Source organism: Chanodichthys erythropterus, chromosome 13, assembly GCF_024489055.1.
Source record: "Chanodichthys erythropterus isolate Z2021 chromosome 13, ASM2448905v1, whole genome shotgun sequence".
Taxonomy (NCBI): Eukaryota; Metazoa; Chordata; class Actinopteri; order Cypriniformes; family Xenocyprididae; genus Chanodichthys; species Chanodichthys erythropterus.
The window spans coordinates 43,625,344-43,644,216 of NC_090233.1; the positions used below are offsets into that span (position 1 = coordinate 43,625,344).

At 35.9% G+C, this 18,873-nt stretch overlaps 2 protein-coding genes across 5 annotated transcripts; one reads left to right on the plus strand and one right to left on the minus strand.

Annotated features, from left to right (window-relative positions):
• Positions 1 to 239: 239 nt before the first annotated feature.
• Positions 240 to 8,752, plus strand: ankdd1b (ankyrin repeat and death domain containing 1B). 2 transcript variants are annotated; one of them, XM_067407658.1, is made up of 15 exons: positions 240 to 468; positions 1,099 to 1,199; positions 1,340 to 1,438; positions 1,515 to 1,613; positions 3,125 to 3,229; positions 3,360 to 3,464; positions 3,717 to 3,815; positions 3,945 to 4,043; positions 4,197 to 4,295; positions 5,037 to 5,135; positions 5,226 to 5,324; positions 5,429 to 5,536; positions 5,895 to 6,096; positions 8,061 to 8,192; positions 8,392 to 8,752. In XM_067407658.1, the coding sequence occupies exons 1-15, from the start codon at positions 297 to 299 to the stop codon at positions 8,445 to 8,447; spliced, it is 1,674 nt and encodes a 557-aa protein (XP_067263759.1). In that variant the 5' UTR covers positions 240 to 296; the 3' UTR covers positions 8,448 to 8,752. The 2 variants fall into 2 exon arrangements, with proteins under 2 accessions (XP_067263759.1, XP_067263760.1); XM_067407659.1 differs by having other exon boundaries at positions 5,037 to 5,123.
• Positions 8,753 to 8,901: 149 nt separating this feature from the next.
• On the minus strand, positions 8,902 to 18,536 carry poc5 (POC5 centriolar protein homolog (Chlamydomonas)). 3 transcript variants are annotated; one of them, XM_067407654.1, is made up of 13 exons: positions 18,432 to 18,536; positions 17,785 to 17,868; positions 17,543 to 17,684; positions 16,672 to 16,752; positions 16,002 to 16,186; positions 15,742 to 15,918; positions 15,142 to 15,246; positions 11,968 to 12,147; positions 11,674 to 11,839; positions 10,244 to 10,392; positions 9,624 to 9,740; positions 9,277 to 9,453; positions 8,902 to 9,175 (listed from the first exon to the last, which is right to left on the minus strand). In XM_067407654.1, exons 2-13 carry the CDS (start codon positions 17,866 to 17,868, stop codon positions 9,023 to 9,025), a joined length of 1,716 nt encoding a protein of 571 aa, XP_067263755.1. In that variant the 5' UTR covers positions 18,432 to 18,536; the 3' UTR covers positions 8,902 to 9,022. The 3 variants fall into 3 exon arrangements, with proteins under 3 accessions (XP_067263755.1, XP_067263758.1, XP_067263756.1); XM_067407655.1 differs by lacking the exon at positions 8,902 to 9,175 and having other exon boundaries at positions 9,315 to 9,453; positions 10,221 to 10,392; XM_067407657.1 differs by lacking the exons at positions 16,672 to 16,752; positions 17,543 to 17,684; positions 17,785 to 17,868; positions 18,432 to 18,536 and adding an exon at positions 16,293 to 16,653.
• Positions 18,537 to 18,873: the final 337 nt, after the last annotated feature.

Here is an 18,873-nt window from a genome sequence, read left to right on the forward strand (position 1 = left end):
GAAATCTTTCGTAACAGTGTAAATGTATTTACTGTTACTTTTGATGAAAGTATTGATTTCTTTAAAAAAAAAAAAAAAAAAAAACTTTTCCTGACTCTAAACTTTTAAACAGTGTATATGCATATAACCTTATAAACTCATTCCCATATATCTGCACATAACACAGTCAGTGCTTGAAGCCATTTAACTCTATGTACTTTGGGCGTGAGCTCTCAGTGCAAACAAAACTATCCAGCTGATGTATTTTACAGAACACAAGTCTCCGAGGCAAAGAGCTTGTTCACCCATTCAACACTATGGAGAGGAGAGCTCAAGCACTTAAAGAATACATATTGAAGCAGCCTGTTTGGAAGAAGGAGAACCTTAATCCCAAAACATGGTTAAAATCAGACCACATCAAAGGTTTCACTGAATTTATTCTGCCAAAGGACATTGGTGAAGATGGTGGTTATGACGATAAGGAGATGTGTGAGTATAGACCTCCTGCTTTACTATGCTAACAATATTTCTTCTGTTTTACAATTGTGATGATTCCTCTGTACTATTAGTGCTTTTGTAAAATTATAAGCTTCACATTTCAAAAATTGACCATGTTCACATTTCTTTTTTAAGAGCCTCATCATAACCTCAGTATTAAGCCACAATTTCTGTCAATTGAGCTTCACTTGTATTGAACCTGGAATATTCTTGAATGTTGGAATCGGATTAGAATTTCAGAACCTCACACAAATGTTACTCCAGAAATTACTCTATCACACTTGACAACTTGTCTTCCAGTTGTACTTAATGTGAACGCTTAAAACACAAACTGTACTCAGTGATATTTACACATCTCTGTGTAAAACAAATAGAATAGTAGTTCATATTTTAATAGTTTACTTGTTGTTCCTGTTGTCACGCCTAATACAAAAACTGCTCTAACAAAAAAATACCATGTAATACCATTGTACTCAATGCAAATACCATGTAAATATCACGTTGAACCAATATGATTATGATAATCATGTCATCTAATACATCACTCTACCATGTTGCTGCCACAGTACGTTTTGTGAAATACTAGTCAATGCTATTGAACTGGTGATTTGACCTATACAGTGCTGGAGGTTGAGAAAGACTTCATAGAAGCAGCAAAGAGAAATGACGTGGAGGGCATGAAACTTCGAGAGAGAGGCGTTAATGTCAATGCCAAGAATGTGGTATGTCAATAAACTGCTCTTAGTTAACTTACGCATGTGTGCTATGAGCAAGTACAGTTTTTTGCAGTAGCAAGTACAAGTACAGATATGTTTGTTCACCATCTCTGAGCTGTTCTTATGAATCCTGTGTCTCCTGTTAGCATGGTCGAACTGCTCTTCATTATGCTGTGGCCCTCAGAAATGTGGAAGCTGTTGATGTGCTCCTTCGAAGGAGAGCCAAACTAGATTTACAAGATAAGGTATGTTTGCCCAAACATAAATGATTTACCCTGTTTCTCTTAAGATCAGTACGGCACTCATACTGTGTTTCTGCAGCATGGACTGACTGCTATTCACTTAGCAGCATGGTTTGGAAGTTTGGAAATCCTTAAGTTACTTGTGCAAGGTGGAGCTGACCAAAGCATTGAAAATACGGTGAGGTGTTCGCTTACTGTGAGCGATTCATTTCATTTATTTATCAGTTACATTATATGTGTTGTTCTACAGTTGCTGTGACATTTTCACCTAAATATGCATGTGTGTGTATATATATACACATACATATATTCCCATATTCTGATACTCTGATATTCCAGCCATTTGTATCACTCCACTTGCAGCATTTCTCATGGCAGATGAGCACCATAATTTAAAGGTTATGATACATTGGGGAACGTTTTGTTGCCAGGCAATGTTGCTTGGGCTGCCCAAGCAGCATCGCTCAGCAATATTGCTCAAAAAGTTGCCCTGTGTATCATCACCTACAAATACTACTGTTGTTGTGTCACAAATTTTGTAAAATGTAGTTATTTAGACCTCAAATATGTGACATATTTAAACATAGTGCCTATTTGACAATTTTTGAAATTTGTGACAAGATGTGAGCTTCAGGCCGTCAGCGGCCGTTCAGCGCTCATGTACCCACCGAGAACAGCTTTATCTCGGCCAGTCCTTCGGGAACTTTCAGTGCTATGTTTATATCTAAGTCGCATATTTGAGGTCTAAATAACTACATTCTCACTTAAAACATTTTTAAAACTACACTACGTGACAAAGCAATAGTAGCATTTGTAAAATTAGAATGGGTTTGCTCGTCCGCCATGACAGTCATTGTGAGAAATGCTGCAAACGGAGTAACACAAACGGTGAAACGGTAGAATATCTTTTAAATCGCATGGCTGGAAAGACCTCTCAGCCAATCAGATTCAAGGACCAGAAGTTACTGTTGTATAAAGATTGATATCGCACAGCTACTTGTGTGATATTGCTTATGTCTGTTTAAGGAATAATTTTAAGGAAAAATTTATGACAGACCGTTGAATTATTAGAAAAATAATGCACACCAAAGGTGTTAATGCGGCCACAGCGTAAATATTATTCAACTGCCCATCCTCAATTATTCTTACATAATCAACACCAGTAACACAGCATTTAAATATTCTGATCTGGATCATTTAAATGATTTGAATTATTTTAGATTTTCTCAAAATAATTTATCATTTATAAACTCATGACCACCTTTAACCTAAGAAATAACTTTGCTGTAACATAATATTGCTAATAATATTGCTGTAACACAACTGACATTAAAATGAGTAAGCATTGCATTTATGTGAATTAAATTAACAATTAATTTATTAAATACTGTAATTTCATATTAATTTTCATATAGATTTTAAAATAGTTTTTTTTTTTTTTGCCACTTTTATATTTTACCTTTTTTATTATCTAGAAAATTCTCTCAATGCAGCAATATTCAAATACTCTAAATATTAAGAGTTTTAAACCATATTTGATTTCCATTGGAACTGTGTACTTTGCAGATGTATAGCATTAACATTACCCATTTTGAGTAATCTTTATATATATATATATATATATAGCTTACTCAAAATGGTGAACATTTAGGTCATTTTAGAGCTTAATCTAAATCATTGTGTGTTCAGGAGGGTCTGAACATGATGCACTGCGCTGCCATGAACAATCACACTGATATTGTAGAGTACATTGTTGATGACCTGCAAATGGGAGAACTTGACAAAGAAGAACAAGTAAGGAAACAGCAGCTCATCTTATATTAAAAACAACAAGAATCAACATAAAGAAGTTAGATAATGTCCTCATTAATAGAGACCTTCAAAACACTCAAACATAAAGGTACATGTGTTGTTTTTCTGTCAGTATGGTAACAGGCCTTTTGCCCTGGCCGCAGCACACGGATGTGTTCGCATGCTACAGATGCTGATGGAGGAACCTTACAACATGGCCACCATGGAGGAAAATATGGTAAATAAGGTTTATTTATTGAATCCTTCAGTTTATAATTTTTTTTTTCTTTTTTTTCAAATACACAAAAAGTGCATGTTGTAGCTGTAAACATTTAACTACTTATATAAAATTCATGTATCATTGCAAAGTACTATTGCTGCTATTTAGATGGGAAACGGGTAAGGTTAGGGATAGGATTGGTGGTAAAGAGGTAGGGGGTGACCTGATTTCAACAGTAATTCTCACCTCCTTTTCCCTTCTCGTTGACAGGTTGGAGACACACCTCTGCATCTGGCAGCAAAGCACGGTCAACATGAAGCACTGCAGCTACTTTTAGACAACTTTGATATTCGCAATGAGGTCAACCAGGTAATAATCGGTCCTAATAATGTAAAACCCATTTTAGGCATTCAGGCTTTATCAGCACTTGTTCCAGAATCACACAGAAAATGCATGAGAGTGACACACACATTAATTTGATTCTTTTGTTGTGTGCAGGCGGGGCAGACCGCTCTGTATCTGGCTGCAGATGAAGCTCATGAGGACTGTGTTCAAGCCCTGCTGGAGGCACAATGTGACCCAAACATCTTAACCTTAGTATGTACTGGGGTGATGATTTTAAATGCTCCTTTTTAGCTACCACTGGATAATAATGACAGTCTCTTCCATCAGTGAGGATGGTTTAACTATAATATATATATAGCATTCAGCATTGTTTCTTAGAGAATGGTTACTTGTGATGATTTTCAGAGCAGAAGCAGCCCTCTGCATCCAGTCTCTAAGAGGGGCCATTTTCCAATTGTAAAACTGCTCATTAATAGTGGAGCGCAAATAAACTCTCAGGACCAGGTGAGAAATATAATTTCACTTTTTTTCCTGCTGAAATTTTGATGCTATTCACAGTAATGTATTCAGCATTAATGCTTTAAAATATGTCATATTAAAGTATCTAGCTGAAGAGATCTGCTTTCATCAATTGATCAGTATATTTTAGTAAAAAGGATTTAATTTACTTCAGATAGCTATAATGTACACTATTGTTAAAAATTGGGGTTACATTTTTTTTAAAAGAAGTTTTATATTAATATTCAGCAAGGATGCATCAGATTTATGAAAAGTGATAGGAAGACATTTTATAATTTTATAATGAACATTTTAAAAAGATTTCTAATTCAAATAAATTGTTCTTTTGAATTTTCTATTCATCATATAATCCTTAAAATCATTAATAATAAGAAGAAATGTTTCATGAACACCAAATCAGCATATTAGAATGATTTCTGAAGGATCATGTGACACTGAAAGCTGGAGTAATTAATGTTTATTTATAAAACACTAACTGATGTTTAACTTGAAATGTTAAAAATGTCTGAACATTAACCAAGAATAATGAATGTTGTAAATGTATTGTTCATTGTTTTATGTTGGCTAATTCAATAACTAATATTAGCAGTGTGTGTGTGTGTGTGTGTGTATACATTTTAACATGCACCTTATATTTCCTTCATTACAAGATCTAATATTCCATATTAGGAATAAATACACGAATGCTAGATTAAACCATCAAGATTGATTGATTGATTGTTTCAGCATATGCACACTCCATTCCATCTAGCGGTGAAGAACTGTCATATTCCAGTAATCCACACCTTGCTTGAGGCTGGCTGTGATCCAAATGTAACAGACCATGTGCGGTATCTATTCATCCTTCATTTGTGAAAAGATATTTGTCATTGCATTCATGTGTTTCAGTGTTTTTTTTATTCATTCAACACTCAGATGGGACAAACTGCACTCCATATCGCCGCCGAGATGGGGAAGGTGGATGTGGTCGAGATGATTCTGAAAGCCGGGGTGGATCTGGAGATTAAGGACAGGGTGACAGACCGTGTCTGACATATTACAGTGCATTATAAAGGTTTAAAAATGTGCTAGAGAAATGAAAGATAAGTTATTTTTGTACTTTTTATTTTCCTTTACAGCAAAATAAAACAGCTCTTGGAGTGGCAGCGAGGGGGAATATGGTAATAATTGTGGACATGATCATCAAAGCTGAGAGAGATTTCAGATGGAAGAGCAATTATCAAACGGTGGGTATACAGATTTCCAATTTGGTAAAATAAATGGTACTGTGTGTTGTAAAAGAGTGGGAAGAACATTTTCCTCCCACCAAATGTCACATGCTGATATAACCTCAGCCACTCTCCATTAAACCCAGTGCAGGAAGTGTAATGCAATATTAAAACATGTACAATTCCATTCAGAAAGGTCACCACAGCGCATTTATTTGCACAAGGATTGCATATGTCAAAAGTGATCATTCTGAACAACAGTGAACATGGATTAGTAATATTCAGTGTCCTGTATATACCTGTGCTAATTTCAGCACCTGGCTTCTGGCGAATCTGGCCTTTCTCAGAGCTTGATGTTATTTGATTACCCTTTCAGACTAATACAGATGCTATTGAGAGCCTTCACACCGAATCACCGTTGACGTTTAAATTAGATCACTCCCCCGACACGAAGCCGCTGCGTGATATAATATGGGAGCTCGCATACAAACACCTCAAGCGCAATGACTGGAAGAAGTTGGCAGAGCACTGGGAGTTCACAGAGGATCAGGTGGCTGCCATCGAGGAGCAGTGGACAGGTCAGAGCGGGATGATTTACGATCAGATCTTCTATATGATCTTATCTTTATGTTCAGAAGAACTTCTTATATCAACTACTGATGCATGAGGCTAATAATTTTACTCTAAAATGAACATTACTAGTGTTGGGGGTAACGCTTCACAAGTAACACAAGTTACGTAATCTGATTACTTTTTCAAGTAACACGTAAAGTAATGCATTGCTTTTAAATTTACAAAAAAAACCTTTCCCATTTATTGTAGTTTTATACTAAATATGAGCATGTATTTACTCATCTAACTTAAAATCAAATTCTGTATTGCACAAAATGAATAAAAACAGTGAAATGCAAACTCAGAATATTATGCAAACCTGCAATAATTAAATATGTTAAATAATACAAACATATGTTATGCATTTAATCTAACTTTATAAAAGGGTTCGTTCACCCAAAATGAAAATTTTGTCATTAATTATTCACCCTCATGTCATTCTACACCCGTAAGACCTTCATTCATCTTTGGAACACAAATGAAGATCTTTTTGATGAAATCTAACAGCATTCTGTCCCTCCATAAAAAGTTGATAGAGATCTGCGAATGTTCGCTGATCAACGTTTATAAATTCAATCTGTTCATCATATAAAGCAACCGAGTCTCTTCAGAAAATTTGAACTAAACACTCAATTAATATGGATTAGTTTTACGATCTCTTTATGAACTTTTTGAAGTGTCAAAGTTCTAGTTGTGAAGTCTGTCTATGGAGGGACAGAATGCTGTTAGATTTCATTTCTTCATTGTGTCATCTTTCTACAAAAGATTTGTGTTCCGATGATGAATGAAATTCTTAAGGGTGTGGAACGACATGAGGGTGAGTAATTAATGAAAAAATGTTCATTTTTTGGGTGAACTAACACTTTATCCAATGTCTTTGCTTCTGACCTTTGATGATCCAGTTCAACCAACCTTTTGGTGTGAAAGGGCCTTTATATTTGCAAAAAAAAAAAAAAAAAAAAAAGCAAGCAAGCCCAGCCCAGGTAAAAAAAAAAGAAAAAGTAATGTAAATGTAATAAAAAGTAATTAAAGCAATTATTAGGGAGTAACACAATTTTGTAATGCATTACTACAACGTTGAAAACCACTCAAAAGATTTTGTTTTTTGTTTTTGAAAGAAACTTTTTTTTTTTTTTTTCAGCAAGGATGCAATAAATTGATCAAAAGGGACCGGAAGGTTATTTATAATGTTACAGAATATTTCAGTTTCAAATAAATAATTTCCTGAACTTTCTGTTTCTGGGGGAAAAAAAAAAAATCATGATTTCATAGGGAAAAAAGCTGCACAACTGATTTCAATATTGATATTGAGCAGCAAATCAGCCAATGCTATCTCACAACCAATTCGTACAAATGAATACGATTTGTTTAAACCTCAGTGACGGGTAGGTTTAGGGGCGGGGTTAGGGGTAGGTCATTCGTACGAATTCATATGAACTTGGCAACTCGTAAAATAAGTAGGCTATGATTTAGCAAAGTCATATGAATTCATACGAATTAGCCATTTCATAAAATACGGACAAATTGCCATGAGATCAGTTTGAATCAGCATATTAGAGTGATTTCTGAAGAATCATGTGACACAGAAGACTGGAGTAATGCTGCTAAAAATTCAGCTTTGCCATCACAGGATAAATTACATTTTAAAATATATTAAAATAGAAAAGTTGCATTAGTTTACTTTGTAATATTTCACAATATTTCAGTTTTAACTGAATTTTCAAATCAAATAAATGCAGCCTTGGTGAGCATAAGAAACTTTTAAAAACATTCAAAAATTGTACCAACCCCAAACTTCTGAACAGTAGTGTAATTAACAAAAATATAATTTTTACTAAAATTAAAAATTGATTATAACGCATATATTTATTTAATTACTATTTTAACCTATTTAAACCTGAATCAGAGACTTCATTTATGCTGTATCTAGGTCCTAACAGTTTCCAAGAGCATGGGAACAGGATGCTTCTGATCTGGCTTCATGGAATCATGATAGAAGGGAACAGCCCAGGCAAAGGCCTGTATGAGGGGCTGCTTTCTGTTAGGATTACAAAGATTGCTGGTAAGATGTTTTTACTCTTCTTTACAGTATGCCGTTTTTAATGTCCTGAGGGACGCAGCAATAATATAGTAGTTTTTGCGACATATTTTAAACGGTACATTTACTAGAGCATGCATTTTACACATTCCTTTATAATGTCCCTTACAATAAAGTTAGCAGGAAGGAAATCTCATTATATACATTTTTGTCTCATCTCCAGAAAAAATAAGAATGGAGGGAACAAACACTGATACCAGGAAATGTACAGTTTCATGAATCCAAGCTGCTACAGAGAAATAAAAGATGCTCTGAACTAAAAACGTGCTTTATTTCCTAATTGACACGCATTTCTTAATTGATCCAGCAGTTAACTTTAGGAAAACCTGTGAATTAAGGTACAGTACAAACTAATACAGAAGCTTACTGATGTGAAACAATCAGGAAACTGTTGCAGATTTTGATTATGGCTTTGTAAAACATTATAAAGTAAATGGTGACACTCATACAACCAATTTTAATAAATAGTAGAAACCACATCATGTAATAAATAATGTTTCTTCAATTAAAAGTGTTCATTTAGCAAATTTAGTATACAAACAACTTACCTTCATTTCCACCATGTTATGATAAAAAAATAAAATGATGTACTAAAAATTAACCTAATTTAAAGCCTCTACACCTGACAAATTAAATACTTCAAGTTACAGTATCCAGACTCATAAATGAGCAAGTATGTGTGTGTGTGTGTGTGTGTGTGTGTGTGTGTGTGTGTGTGTGTGTGTGTGTGTGTGTGTGTGTGTGTGTGTGTGTGTGTGTGTGTGTGTGTGTGTGTGTGTGTGTGTGTGTGTGTGTTAGTCCACAACTTTGATGGAGTGGATGTGAAAGGTGGAGGAGGAGGAGGAAGGGCCTCTAGGCTGACTGGAGGAGCTCTTGCTGCTGGAGACAGTCTGACTCTGAAGAGCGGAACGAGGAAACTTAGCTGCTGTTGCCTGGCCAACAGTAAGCTGTATATGGGGGAAAGGGGGGAATGGAATAAGCACTTCTGTTTTTGATGTTCTGATACCATCATGTGTACTTAGACATTTGTAGGGATGTTCCTTTATACCTGAGTGACAGGGTGGTGTCTTTCTACTACAACTGAACTCATGGGAGGAGCCACACCCATGACATGTAGGGCCGTAGGGGGGCGGCCCGTCCGGTTATGCTCTGCCCGTCCTGTCAAACGAGCAGTTACTGTCTTAGAGGCTTTCTGCTTGCCAGCTGTCACTATCCGTGCATTCATCTAAAGAAGAGAACATTTTAGAAACAACCAATAGCAAGTTGTTTTAAAAACATTCACACAATATGTGAATGTATTTTGAAATGTTATCACAAACATTTTGAAAAGCAGCTTAGAAACAGGTTCAGCAGGATGATATAAAATATTCATAAATGTGCTTGCATTGGCAGTACCTGTCTGAAGGAGCTTGTACTGCCCCCTGGTGGAACGGTAGAGTTAACCACTGTGGTTGAGAGAAAAGTCTCTGCTCTTGGGCCTGCGATTGAGCTTGGCTGAGAGAGAAATTGTTCCTGAAAAGAAAACAATACATTTTTTATTTTTATTTTTTTTTTTAGATTAAATTGTCATGTAAAAGTTATGAAAAAATAAAAAATAAAAAAATAAATCAAATTCAAAATTTTGGTCCTTAAAGTCGACATGAAGTTAGCAATAGTTTTCCCCTATTGCAATGTATATGTGAGTGAAAAGGCTTCTTAACCAAAAATGTAGAGCGGGACTAAACATATCATCAGAGAAGAAATTAAAGTTTATGAGGGCACATGAATTGAAAAATATAATGTTGTGCATAGATCATTTATAATAAATACTGCAATATTCTATAAATTCTATAAATATATATAAAAATTGTCAATTCTAATTTCAAGGTGACTAAGTTCAATCATAAATATCAACAGCAATATTGTCCATGTAAAGTTTTCTCTTATATGCTGACTAATCTGATTACATGACAAATGTCATAAAAACCCTGAAAGACAACAATACAATCTCACACTTTGTGTGTTGCATGTCTTACCGCCTCTCCATCCTCTGTATTGCTGTGGGAGGGGCCCAGCTGTATTGGACTCTCCATGACAATTGGACTGAGCCGTGCAGACGAGACAGTACGTGGAGGGTGATTAGCCATTGAGCTGCTGCTTGGCTCATCCCCTGAAGGTGGAGCATCTACACACATACATAAAAATGAAGGCTGCACTGATTATACTGCTTTAGGTTTTATCTTTGATACATTTAAAGTCCTGCTTTAGTTTAAATAATTCTTTCAGATTCATTTTCATTCATTTAATATCAAAAGTCTCAAATTTTCTCTGAAATCTCCTCTCACCGCCTTCCGTATTCAACGTACAAAGAAAGTGTAAAACTCTTAGAGTTTAAAAAACTTACGCTACGTACTACACCTTCCCTGTTCAACTTATAGAAAAAGTGTAACTGAAACAACAGCAGTTTACACTTTCTTCATAACTTGAATACGGGAATGCAGGCTGACGGAAGCTAGATATTTTACTTCATAACTTGGATATTTTTTTTCATGAACGCATCGCTTTGCTTTAGTAGTCCTTTACTAACCCCCCAGAGCAGAGTGGAGTATGTTTATAATGGATGGATGTGGATGGAGACACAATCTTCAGATTATACTCATGACCCCTGTTCACTGCCATTATAAAGCTTGGATGCATCAGGATATTTATTAATATTTATCCAAGTGTGTTCATCAGAAAGAAGAAAGTCATATACACCTATCTAGGATGGCTTAAGGGTGAGTAAATCTTGGGTTAATTTTCATTTGAAAGTGAACTAATCCTTTAAGCTGACAGCCTTATCTACAAGGGAGTTTACAAGTGAAGTGTGTCATTTTGGCACACTGAATGGTATTGCAGAAAACATGATTTTTTTTTATTTTAGGTTTTCTTTTTTATTTATTAGTTTTTTTTTTTTTTTTTACAATCAACTTTCAAAACACTACCCTTCTGCCCATCCCAAACTAATACCTTTGCTTTAGCCAAACCTATGAATGGCTCTGTACTCCATGGATTATGACAAAGTATTTTAAATATAAAAAAATCATACACTTCACCATTTAAAGCAAACTGTTGTTGTCAACCATTTCTGCTTATTTCATTCAATAATATATAAGCTACATGTGGGAAAACTGAAGGGAAACATGTTGATTATGAAGCAGGAATATTAAACTTTTGATTAGTAAAGCCAGAGGCTAAAAAACCGACTACTGAAATCAATCTGATTTAGTTGCCGTAATTACATGGCTTGGGGTGAATTCAGTTATTTAGAAATGACCTTTTGTCTGGGTCATTTTTGTAGGAGGATTTATTACATTCAAAACTGTATTTATTTATTTTTTTTGTACAGTGGAAACATCTGAGTATCATGCCTTCATAAATGTGATCATTACCACTTTAATTGAGCTGAATCTCTCTATAGTCTTACCACGGTCCAGTCTACCCGCTTCTCCGGTGTTAAACATACTAAGGGCCTCGATGTTGAGCGCACAGACCCCACGCATGAAAGCTTTCTTCATAGAGTCCTCATAGCGGTCTCGCTCCGTGTGCAGCCTGTGGATCTCAGCTTGAGCTTTCTGGAGCTCCTCTACATGCTGACAAACACAATGCCAAATGTTCAAATTATGTCTACATCGAGTAACTTACTAAACATGGAATCACTAACCTAAAAGAAAAAAAGAAAATACACTTTCACTAAAATTTGGGTATGGGTTTCACTCACCTGTGCCATCTTGGCCTCATAGTCTGTAGAGAGCTGCATGCAGACGTCCTCTGCTCTGGCACAACATGCTCTCTCCACACGCTCCCGCCACCTGTTCTGGATGAGTGAGTGCCAGCCTGCCCACACCTTTCTCTTGAGCTGCAAATGATAGTGCTGCTCGGCCAGTTTGCCCCCCTGCGCCTGGACCACAGAGAAATACATTTGATAAGATTTGAAAGATTTAAATAAGGTTTGTTTTTGGTGCTCAAAATATATTTCTTATTATTATTAAATGTTAAAAATAGTGCTGCTAAATATTTACTTAAGCACTTTTTCTTGGGCAACAAAAACTAAAAACAAAGGGGAACAAATAAGGTATTTTTCAATTTATCTGAAAACTTTGCATGATGCTGCATTCACGCCAAAAAGGTCAATATAAAGTCACCGCTATTGTTTTGGCCTCAGTCCATCTTTAAAGGAACAGATCACCCACCCCCCCCCCCCCTCCCCCCCCACCCCCAAAAAATTAATAAATAAAAATTCTTTCATTTACTCACCCTCATTTTATTCCAGACCCATAAGGAATAAACCTAAATTAAGTGTTCATCATATAAAACAATTATATCTCTTCACAAGACTTGGATTAAACCACTCGATTCATATGGATTCATTGTACGATGCCTTTATAATCTGTTTGGATCTTGTCATTTTGGTTTACCTGGACTTTCAAAGGAGGGACATTAAAATTATCTTAAAGGCTGGAGCGATCGCTAATGGGAGACGAGCGTGACGCGTCTTGACAGCAGCGGAACTTTTATTATGCCGGCGACATAATTATTTCTCTGGATTTAAACAAACATTCTTGGAAAAATCTGGGATAATTTAAGTCAACAAAATATATAACACTGTTCTAGCTGTTTTTGGATATTTTAATCAAAAATCTTACAAACTGTGCCTTTAAAGGTGCCCTAGAATCAAAAATTGAATTTACCTTGGCATAGTTGAATAACAAGAGTTCCGTACATGGAAATGACATACACTGAGTTTCAAACTCAATTGCTTCCTCCTTCTTATGTAAATCTCGTTTGTTTAAAAGACCTCCGGAAAACAGGCAAAACTCAGCATAACACCGACTGTTACGTAACAGTCGGGATCATTAATATGTATGACCCCAATATTTGCATATGCCAGCTCATGTTCAAGGCATTACACAAGGGCAGGCAGTGTTAACGTCTGGATCTGTGCACAACTGAATCATCAGACTAGGTAAGCAAGCAAGAACAATAGCGAAAAATGGCAGATGGAGCAATAATAACTGGCATGATTCATGATAACATGATATTTTTAGTGATATTTGTAAATTGTCTTTCTAAATGTTTTGTTAGCATGTTGCTAATGTACTGTTAAATGTTGTTAAAGTTACCATTGTTTCTTACTGTATTCACGGAGACAAGAGCCGTCGTTATTTTCATTTTGAAACACTTGCAGTCTGTATAATGTATAAACAAGTGTTGCACGATATACCGGTACTAGAAAGGTATCGCGATACCCTGCTTTTAAAATTGGTCCGTTCTTCATTCAAAATCGTTCTTCATTTTATTAGTACCAGTACTTTGAGTGCCAGCTGTATTTCCTAATGTGCGACAGCAGGGGGCAGTGTGCGTGCAGCGCGCTGCTTCTAAGGCAAATTGAGTGTGTCTTTATTCCTCTCAACTGCGCAACGGCTTTTATGGTGACGGAACGAGAGGTATGGTTGCAAATACAGGTGCTCTTGCAGAACGTCCACAAATTGTTGAGAAAGCAGATGCACGAAGCGAAATATGGCATTATTTTGCTTACATTGCCGACAGCCAGGGCAAGCCCACGGACACCACAAAGCCCGTCTGCAAAAGATGTTACAAAATAACGCAAGCGAAGGGAGTCAAAAGCATCTTGCTGTCAAACATCCCGATTTGTACAAAGAATTTAAAGAGCGACAGGTTAGTGAATGTGATACCAGCATTGTTTATGCTCTCAAACATTAAATGAGTGTTATTTATTTATTTTACTCGTGCAAGCAGAACTCCGCAAAGAGGTGTATTATTGAGTCTAAGTTTAATAAGTGATATCTGGTTGCAAAAATAAAATTAATTAAAAAATACATAAATATGTGAAGGGTATATACAGTTATTTTAAACCAATTTATGCTTTAATAGCATTGCTCTAATTATTTACAATAATATAATTTTTACAATAATCTTACTGTCAAAAACACCTAAATGTATAAAAAAAAAGCATAACAGCAAATAATTTACAATTTTATTGAGCATGAAAATAATAAACATTAAAAATTATACTAAATCTAACTCTAACTTCATGGCATCCAGAATTATCAGCCTGCACACTGGTGAAGAAAGAAGTTCTGTCATATGTGTTATTTACTTTTCCTGCTGTGTTAGGTTTTTGCCATAGGTTGGGTATCGTATCTAAGTCAAAATTTTGGTATCGTGATAACACTAGCATAAACACAACTTCATTCTTTATAAATCTCTCCAACAGTGTGTAATATTAGCTTTAGCCGCAGAGCACTATCAAACTCATTCAGAATCAAAATAAATACTATACTCACATGATCCGATCCATGCATGCAGCATGCATGACGAACATCTTGTAAAGATCCATTTGAGGGTTATATTAGCTGTGTGAACTTTGTTTATGCACTTTATAACTGCACTTATAGTCGAAAGCTCGGGGGGCAGGGAGTGAGAGATTTAAAGGGGCATCAGTGCATAGTTAATAATACCCCTGAATCAGTGCATAGTTAATAATACCCCAAAATAGGCCGTTAAAAAAATTCATTTAAAAAAATCTATGGGGTATTTTGAGCTGAAACTTCACAGACACATTCAGGGGACACCTTAGACTTATATTACATCTTTTGAAAAGACGTTCTAAGGCACTTTTAATATGTGTTTTGAAGATTAACCAAAGTAATGGGTTTGAAGTGACATGAGGGTGAGTAAATGCTGACAGAAACTTCATTTTGGGGTGAAGTTTCCCTTTAAATGTAGATAGTCTGCAATTTCTCCAAGAAGAGAAAATGAAAACAAAACACAAGCCTGACTGAACTATCAATCTGACATTAGTAAACAGCATCGTCTGAAAAACATCTGCCTGCGTGTGTGTGTGCTGTCAGTCAGAGCTGCCCCGTCTCACCTCCTCTCTGGCAGCACACTGCTGCAGTCTCCACTGGGTGAAACTCCTCATCAGCTCCAGCTTCTCCCTCTGCCTGTCAACCGCCCTGCTCAGATTTGCTATCACCTGCAGAAGGCAAAGGCCAAGGAGGAGATGACAGTTGAATATGTGATTCATAGCCATATTTGTGTTTTGAATTACAAATTTTGTGTTGCTGTTGCATATATTTCCCAATATTTTGCAACCTTATGTAATTATATTCACTATCAGTATCTCTATATGTTTAATAGCTTAATATGACAGTACCAGCCAGTTAATTTCAATAAATAACATCTCTGACTTAAAGCAGGTTCACACCAAGAACAACAACGATAACTATATTAGCATCCACACCAGCGGACATTATTGTTCTGTTTATTCTAAGGACGTGCTGCAGTTTTGTCATCTGACGCTTTAAATGCTAAAGCTCTTTAAAGCAAGATGGATTCTGATTGGCTGTCAATATATTTATCATTCATCAGCTGGAAAAAAAATATTCTGAGTGTGATTCCAACAATATAATTTCTCTGTGCCGTGGTTACATGGTGTGAACGTGCCTTTAGTTTCAATATCTGTGCACACCTCATCTTTCCTCTGGTTAGAGATCTGGTAGGTGTTGAGTAGGTCTTTGAGACTGTTCATCTCAGCATTTACAGCAGCCATATGTTCTGCATGTTTCTCCCTCTCCTTCTTAAGCTCCAGCCTGTGCTGCTCCACAAAGGCCAGTTTCCACTTCCTCAGCTCCATCATCACATTACTCTGCAAACAGACCAAGAAACAGTTCCCATAATGTACGGTGGTATGCAGCAAAATGGTACAAAACATACAATTGCAAAACAAACCTTAAGGTTTGTGCTCCAGGTATCTAAGATGTTCTCCATCCTGTTCAGATTCTCCTCTGAGATAAACATCTCTGTCATGACGGTGATCAGAGCATCGGGGCTGCTTTGTCCTGATCTGTCTGACCCAGTCTGTGCCGTTGCTGATCTTTCCTCAGGTGACAAAGACCTGGCTGCCATGTGCTCACCTGAAGTAAAAGCAATATTATAAATGAGATAGTTCCGACTCTAAGGGTACTTTCCTGACAAAAGTGACTGACATGCAGAAAGAATGTATATCTAATTTCTGCTCGCCTTCAGCAGAAATGGACTCCCGCGTTCTTTAGAACATTTGCAGTACATTCACGGCAGATCGACGCAAGTGCCGTTATGTGTTGACGCTTTGAAAACAAAACCAAAGGTTCAAAAAACATTTTGCCGCCTTCTTCTGCGTCATCGTTTCCAGGCAACAGGGGTAATCAGCTGCTGCTTTGATGATGCAAATGCATCAAGTTTCAGACCCAAATGATTATTATGTGAACATAATCTAGTGGGGGCAGGGGATAATCTCACTCAGGTTCAGGCACCAGGCAATCGAGCCAAGTGTGAAAGAACCCTAAATTCTGATTGAATGAGACACATTTGAGCGAAAGAGGGCTGAGAGATTCCTCTTTAAATGGCTTCATGATATTACCCTCAGATGTGCGACTTGGCGGTCTGGATTCTTCTAATGGAGGAGTTGGCGTAGCCCCGTTGTTTGGGTGCCCTTCATTATCTGAAATAAAACAAGGTCACAACAATTTTCACAAGTTGTTTTTAATCTCTTTGACTCTAAGGCCCACATTGCCAAAGACATTATTTGAAGGCTCCCCAAATATTTCTGAAACTTTTGCTATTATGAAAAAAACTGCTAATTTTCAAACTCTTTATTTACAGAAACTAGGAGTAGCAATGTAGAAAAATAATGAAAATATTTCAAACATTTAACAATTAAATTCCATAATTCCATAACTGAATGTTCTTCATGGTTTAATTTTTTTTACCAATGAATTTACATGCCATGTCTAGTATTTTATAAATTGCTATTTATATAGTATTTTTTTCTCATAAATAGCAATTTATACCTAATACAATATTTTATATTTTAAGAACTTAAATTTGTTAATTAATTATATAAAATTATAATTTGTTATATATATATATATATATATATATATATATAAATCACACTTTTAAAATTCTCACATTCCGTATATCCAGGTTGTCCAAGATCATGAGAACCCTTGTTTTAAAATAAAATGGCAGTTGTTAACAAAGCAACTTAAATTAAGCTACATGATTTTTTTAGCTGTCTAGCTTATTATTTTAAATAATTTTAAGCTTCTTGTGGCCCCTTTGGAGTGTGCTAAGATCCTATAGTGGCCCTGGCCCCCTGGTTGAGAATCACTTTTACACCTACTAACCAAAAACTAACCTACTAACCAAAAAGTTACTCACAACATTAGTGTCTGCAATTTGGAATTATCTATCATCTACTAAATATGTGTTACGTGTTAGGAGTCTACCTGCAGGGGGTTGAACTGGTTTGTCTCTTTTAGTAGTATGCTGTGAACTGGAGAGTTGAGTTGTCCTCAATGGCTGTGATGGGAAACTCGGTTCATATTTAGGAGTCACAACAGCATACCGAAGAAGTTCTTCATATTCATCCTAAAAAAATTGAGAGAACACCAGAGTCCTTTAAACTGTCAAAAATCACAGTCACTTATCTCTGATAAACGATTTTGTGATGGTGGATATAATAACTCACCTGAAGCGCAGAGGAAACGGAGCTGCCTCTGTCTGAATCTCTTGGTAAATCTGGACTATTGCGCTCCCCTTCATCCGATGACATCTGAAATACAGAACGAATGAGGATTTGTGACATATAACAATGTTTAGTTGACTCATTTGAGTTGAAATAGACCAAAAGAGGGGAATACTGATTACTTTATTGCTATTTCTAGTCTTGTTCAAAACTGTTTAGTCTATCATTGTTTAAAAAAAAAACGACTATAATCTATCAGCTAATAATTAATATTTGACATACAAAACACTAATAATAATTATGTATATATAGAACGATTCAAAGTAACGTTACACACATAAAAGGAAGGTTTAACGAACAAGGCAACATTTCTTGTTTATTTGAGCAGTTTCTCGACTAGGTAAGGCAACATTTCAATTAGCAACGTTTCCTAATGTTCATTATAAAGTTCATATATTATATTATATTACACAGTCAAAAAAAAAAAAAAAAAACACGCAGGAAAAGTTATAAACTGAGCTAAAGCAAAAGTGCAACCTAAGTTCCTGCTAAAGCTTCATAACACTGTTAGCCTCTTACTGAGTTCCTAGGCTAAATCTACAAAGCATCGTGTCGGGCGGGGTAAAGAGATAAAACTGTCCGATCATTACCTTCTTAGCTAGAGTTTTAAAGGTATTTGTTCCTCCGTTAACACAAAGAATGCTTTCAATCTGCAAATGACCACTCTACTGTTAAAAACACTGTTTCAAACTGCTAGCCGCTAGAGTAAAAGTCTATTTCATTGGTTGAAATTTTGGCACGTCTATCTTGGCTATTGTGATTGGATAGAATGTTTCCGTGGTAACAGATACGCGGAAGCGTCAGTTGTATCTTTCTGTTGACATGAGCCCCATAGTCATAACGGAAAAAACACTGCCCGATGCAGCCAGACTTAACAAATCAGCATATTTTCTTTTCTTTTCGGAAAATTGCAAAATTTTAAATATCATTTAAATAGTAACCCAGAATAGTGTATATTCATAAATATTTCTTCATCATTTATTTATTTCAACTTTACATTATTTTGTTTGAATCCATTAACTTTCAGATTGG

Coding starts and splice junctions, on each gene's coding strand:
- poc5 (XM_067407654.1), bottom strand. CDS start 17,868: ATGTCATCGGATGAAGGGGAGCGCAATAGTCCAGATTTACCAAGAGAT. Junction 16,753..17,542: donor ACCAGTTCAACCCCCTGCAG/GTAGACTCCTAA, acceptor GTTTTATTTCAG/ATAATGAAGGGCACCCAAAC. Junction 10,393..11,673: donor AGCGGGTAGACTGGACCGTG/GTAAGACTATAG, acceptor GTATGTGTGTAG/ATGCTCCACCTTCAGGGGAT.
- ankdd1b (XM_067407658.1), top strand. CDS start 297: ATGGAGAGGAGAGCTCAAGCACTTAAAGAATACATATTGAAGCAGCCT. Junction 469..1,098: donor TTATGACGATAAGGAGATGT/GTGAGTATAGAC, acceptor TGACCTATACAG/TGCTGGAGGTTGAGAAAGAC. Junction 1,439..1,514: donor AACTAGATTTACAAGATAAG/GTATGTTTGCCC, acceptor GTGTTTCTGCAG/CATGGACTGACTGCTATTCA.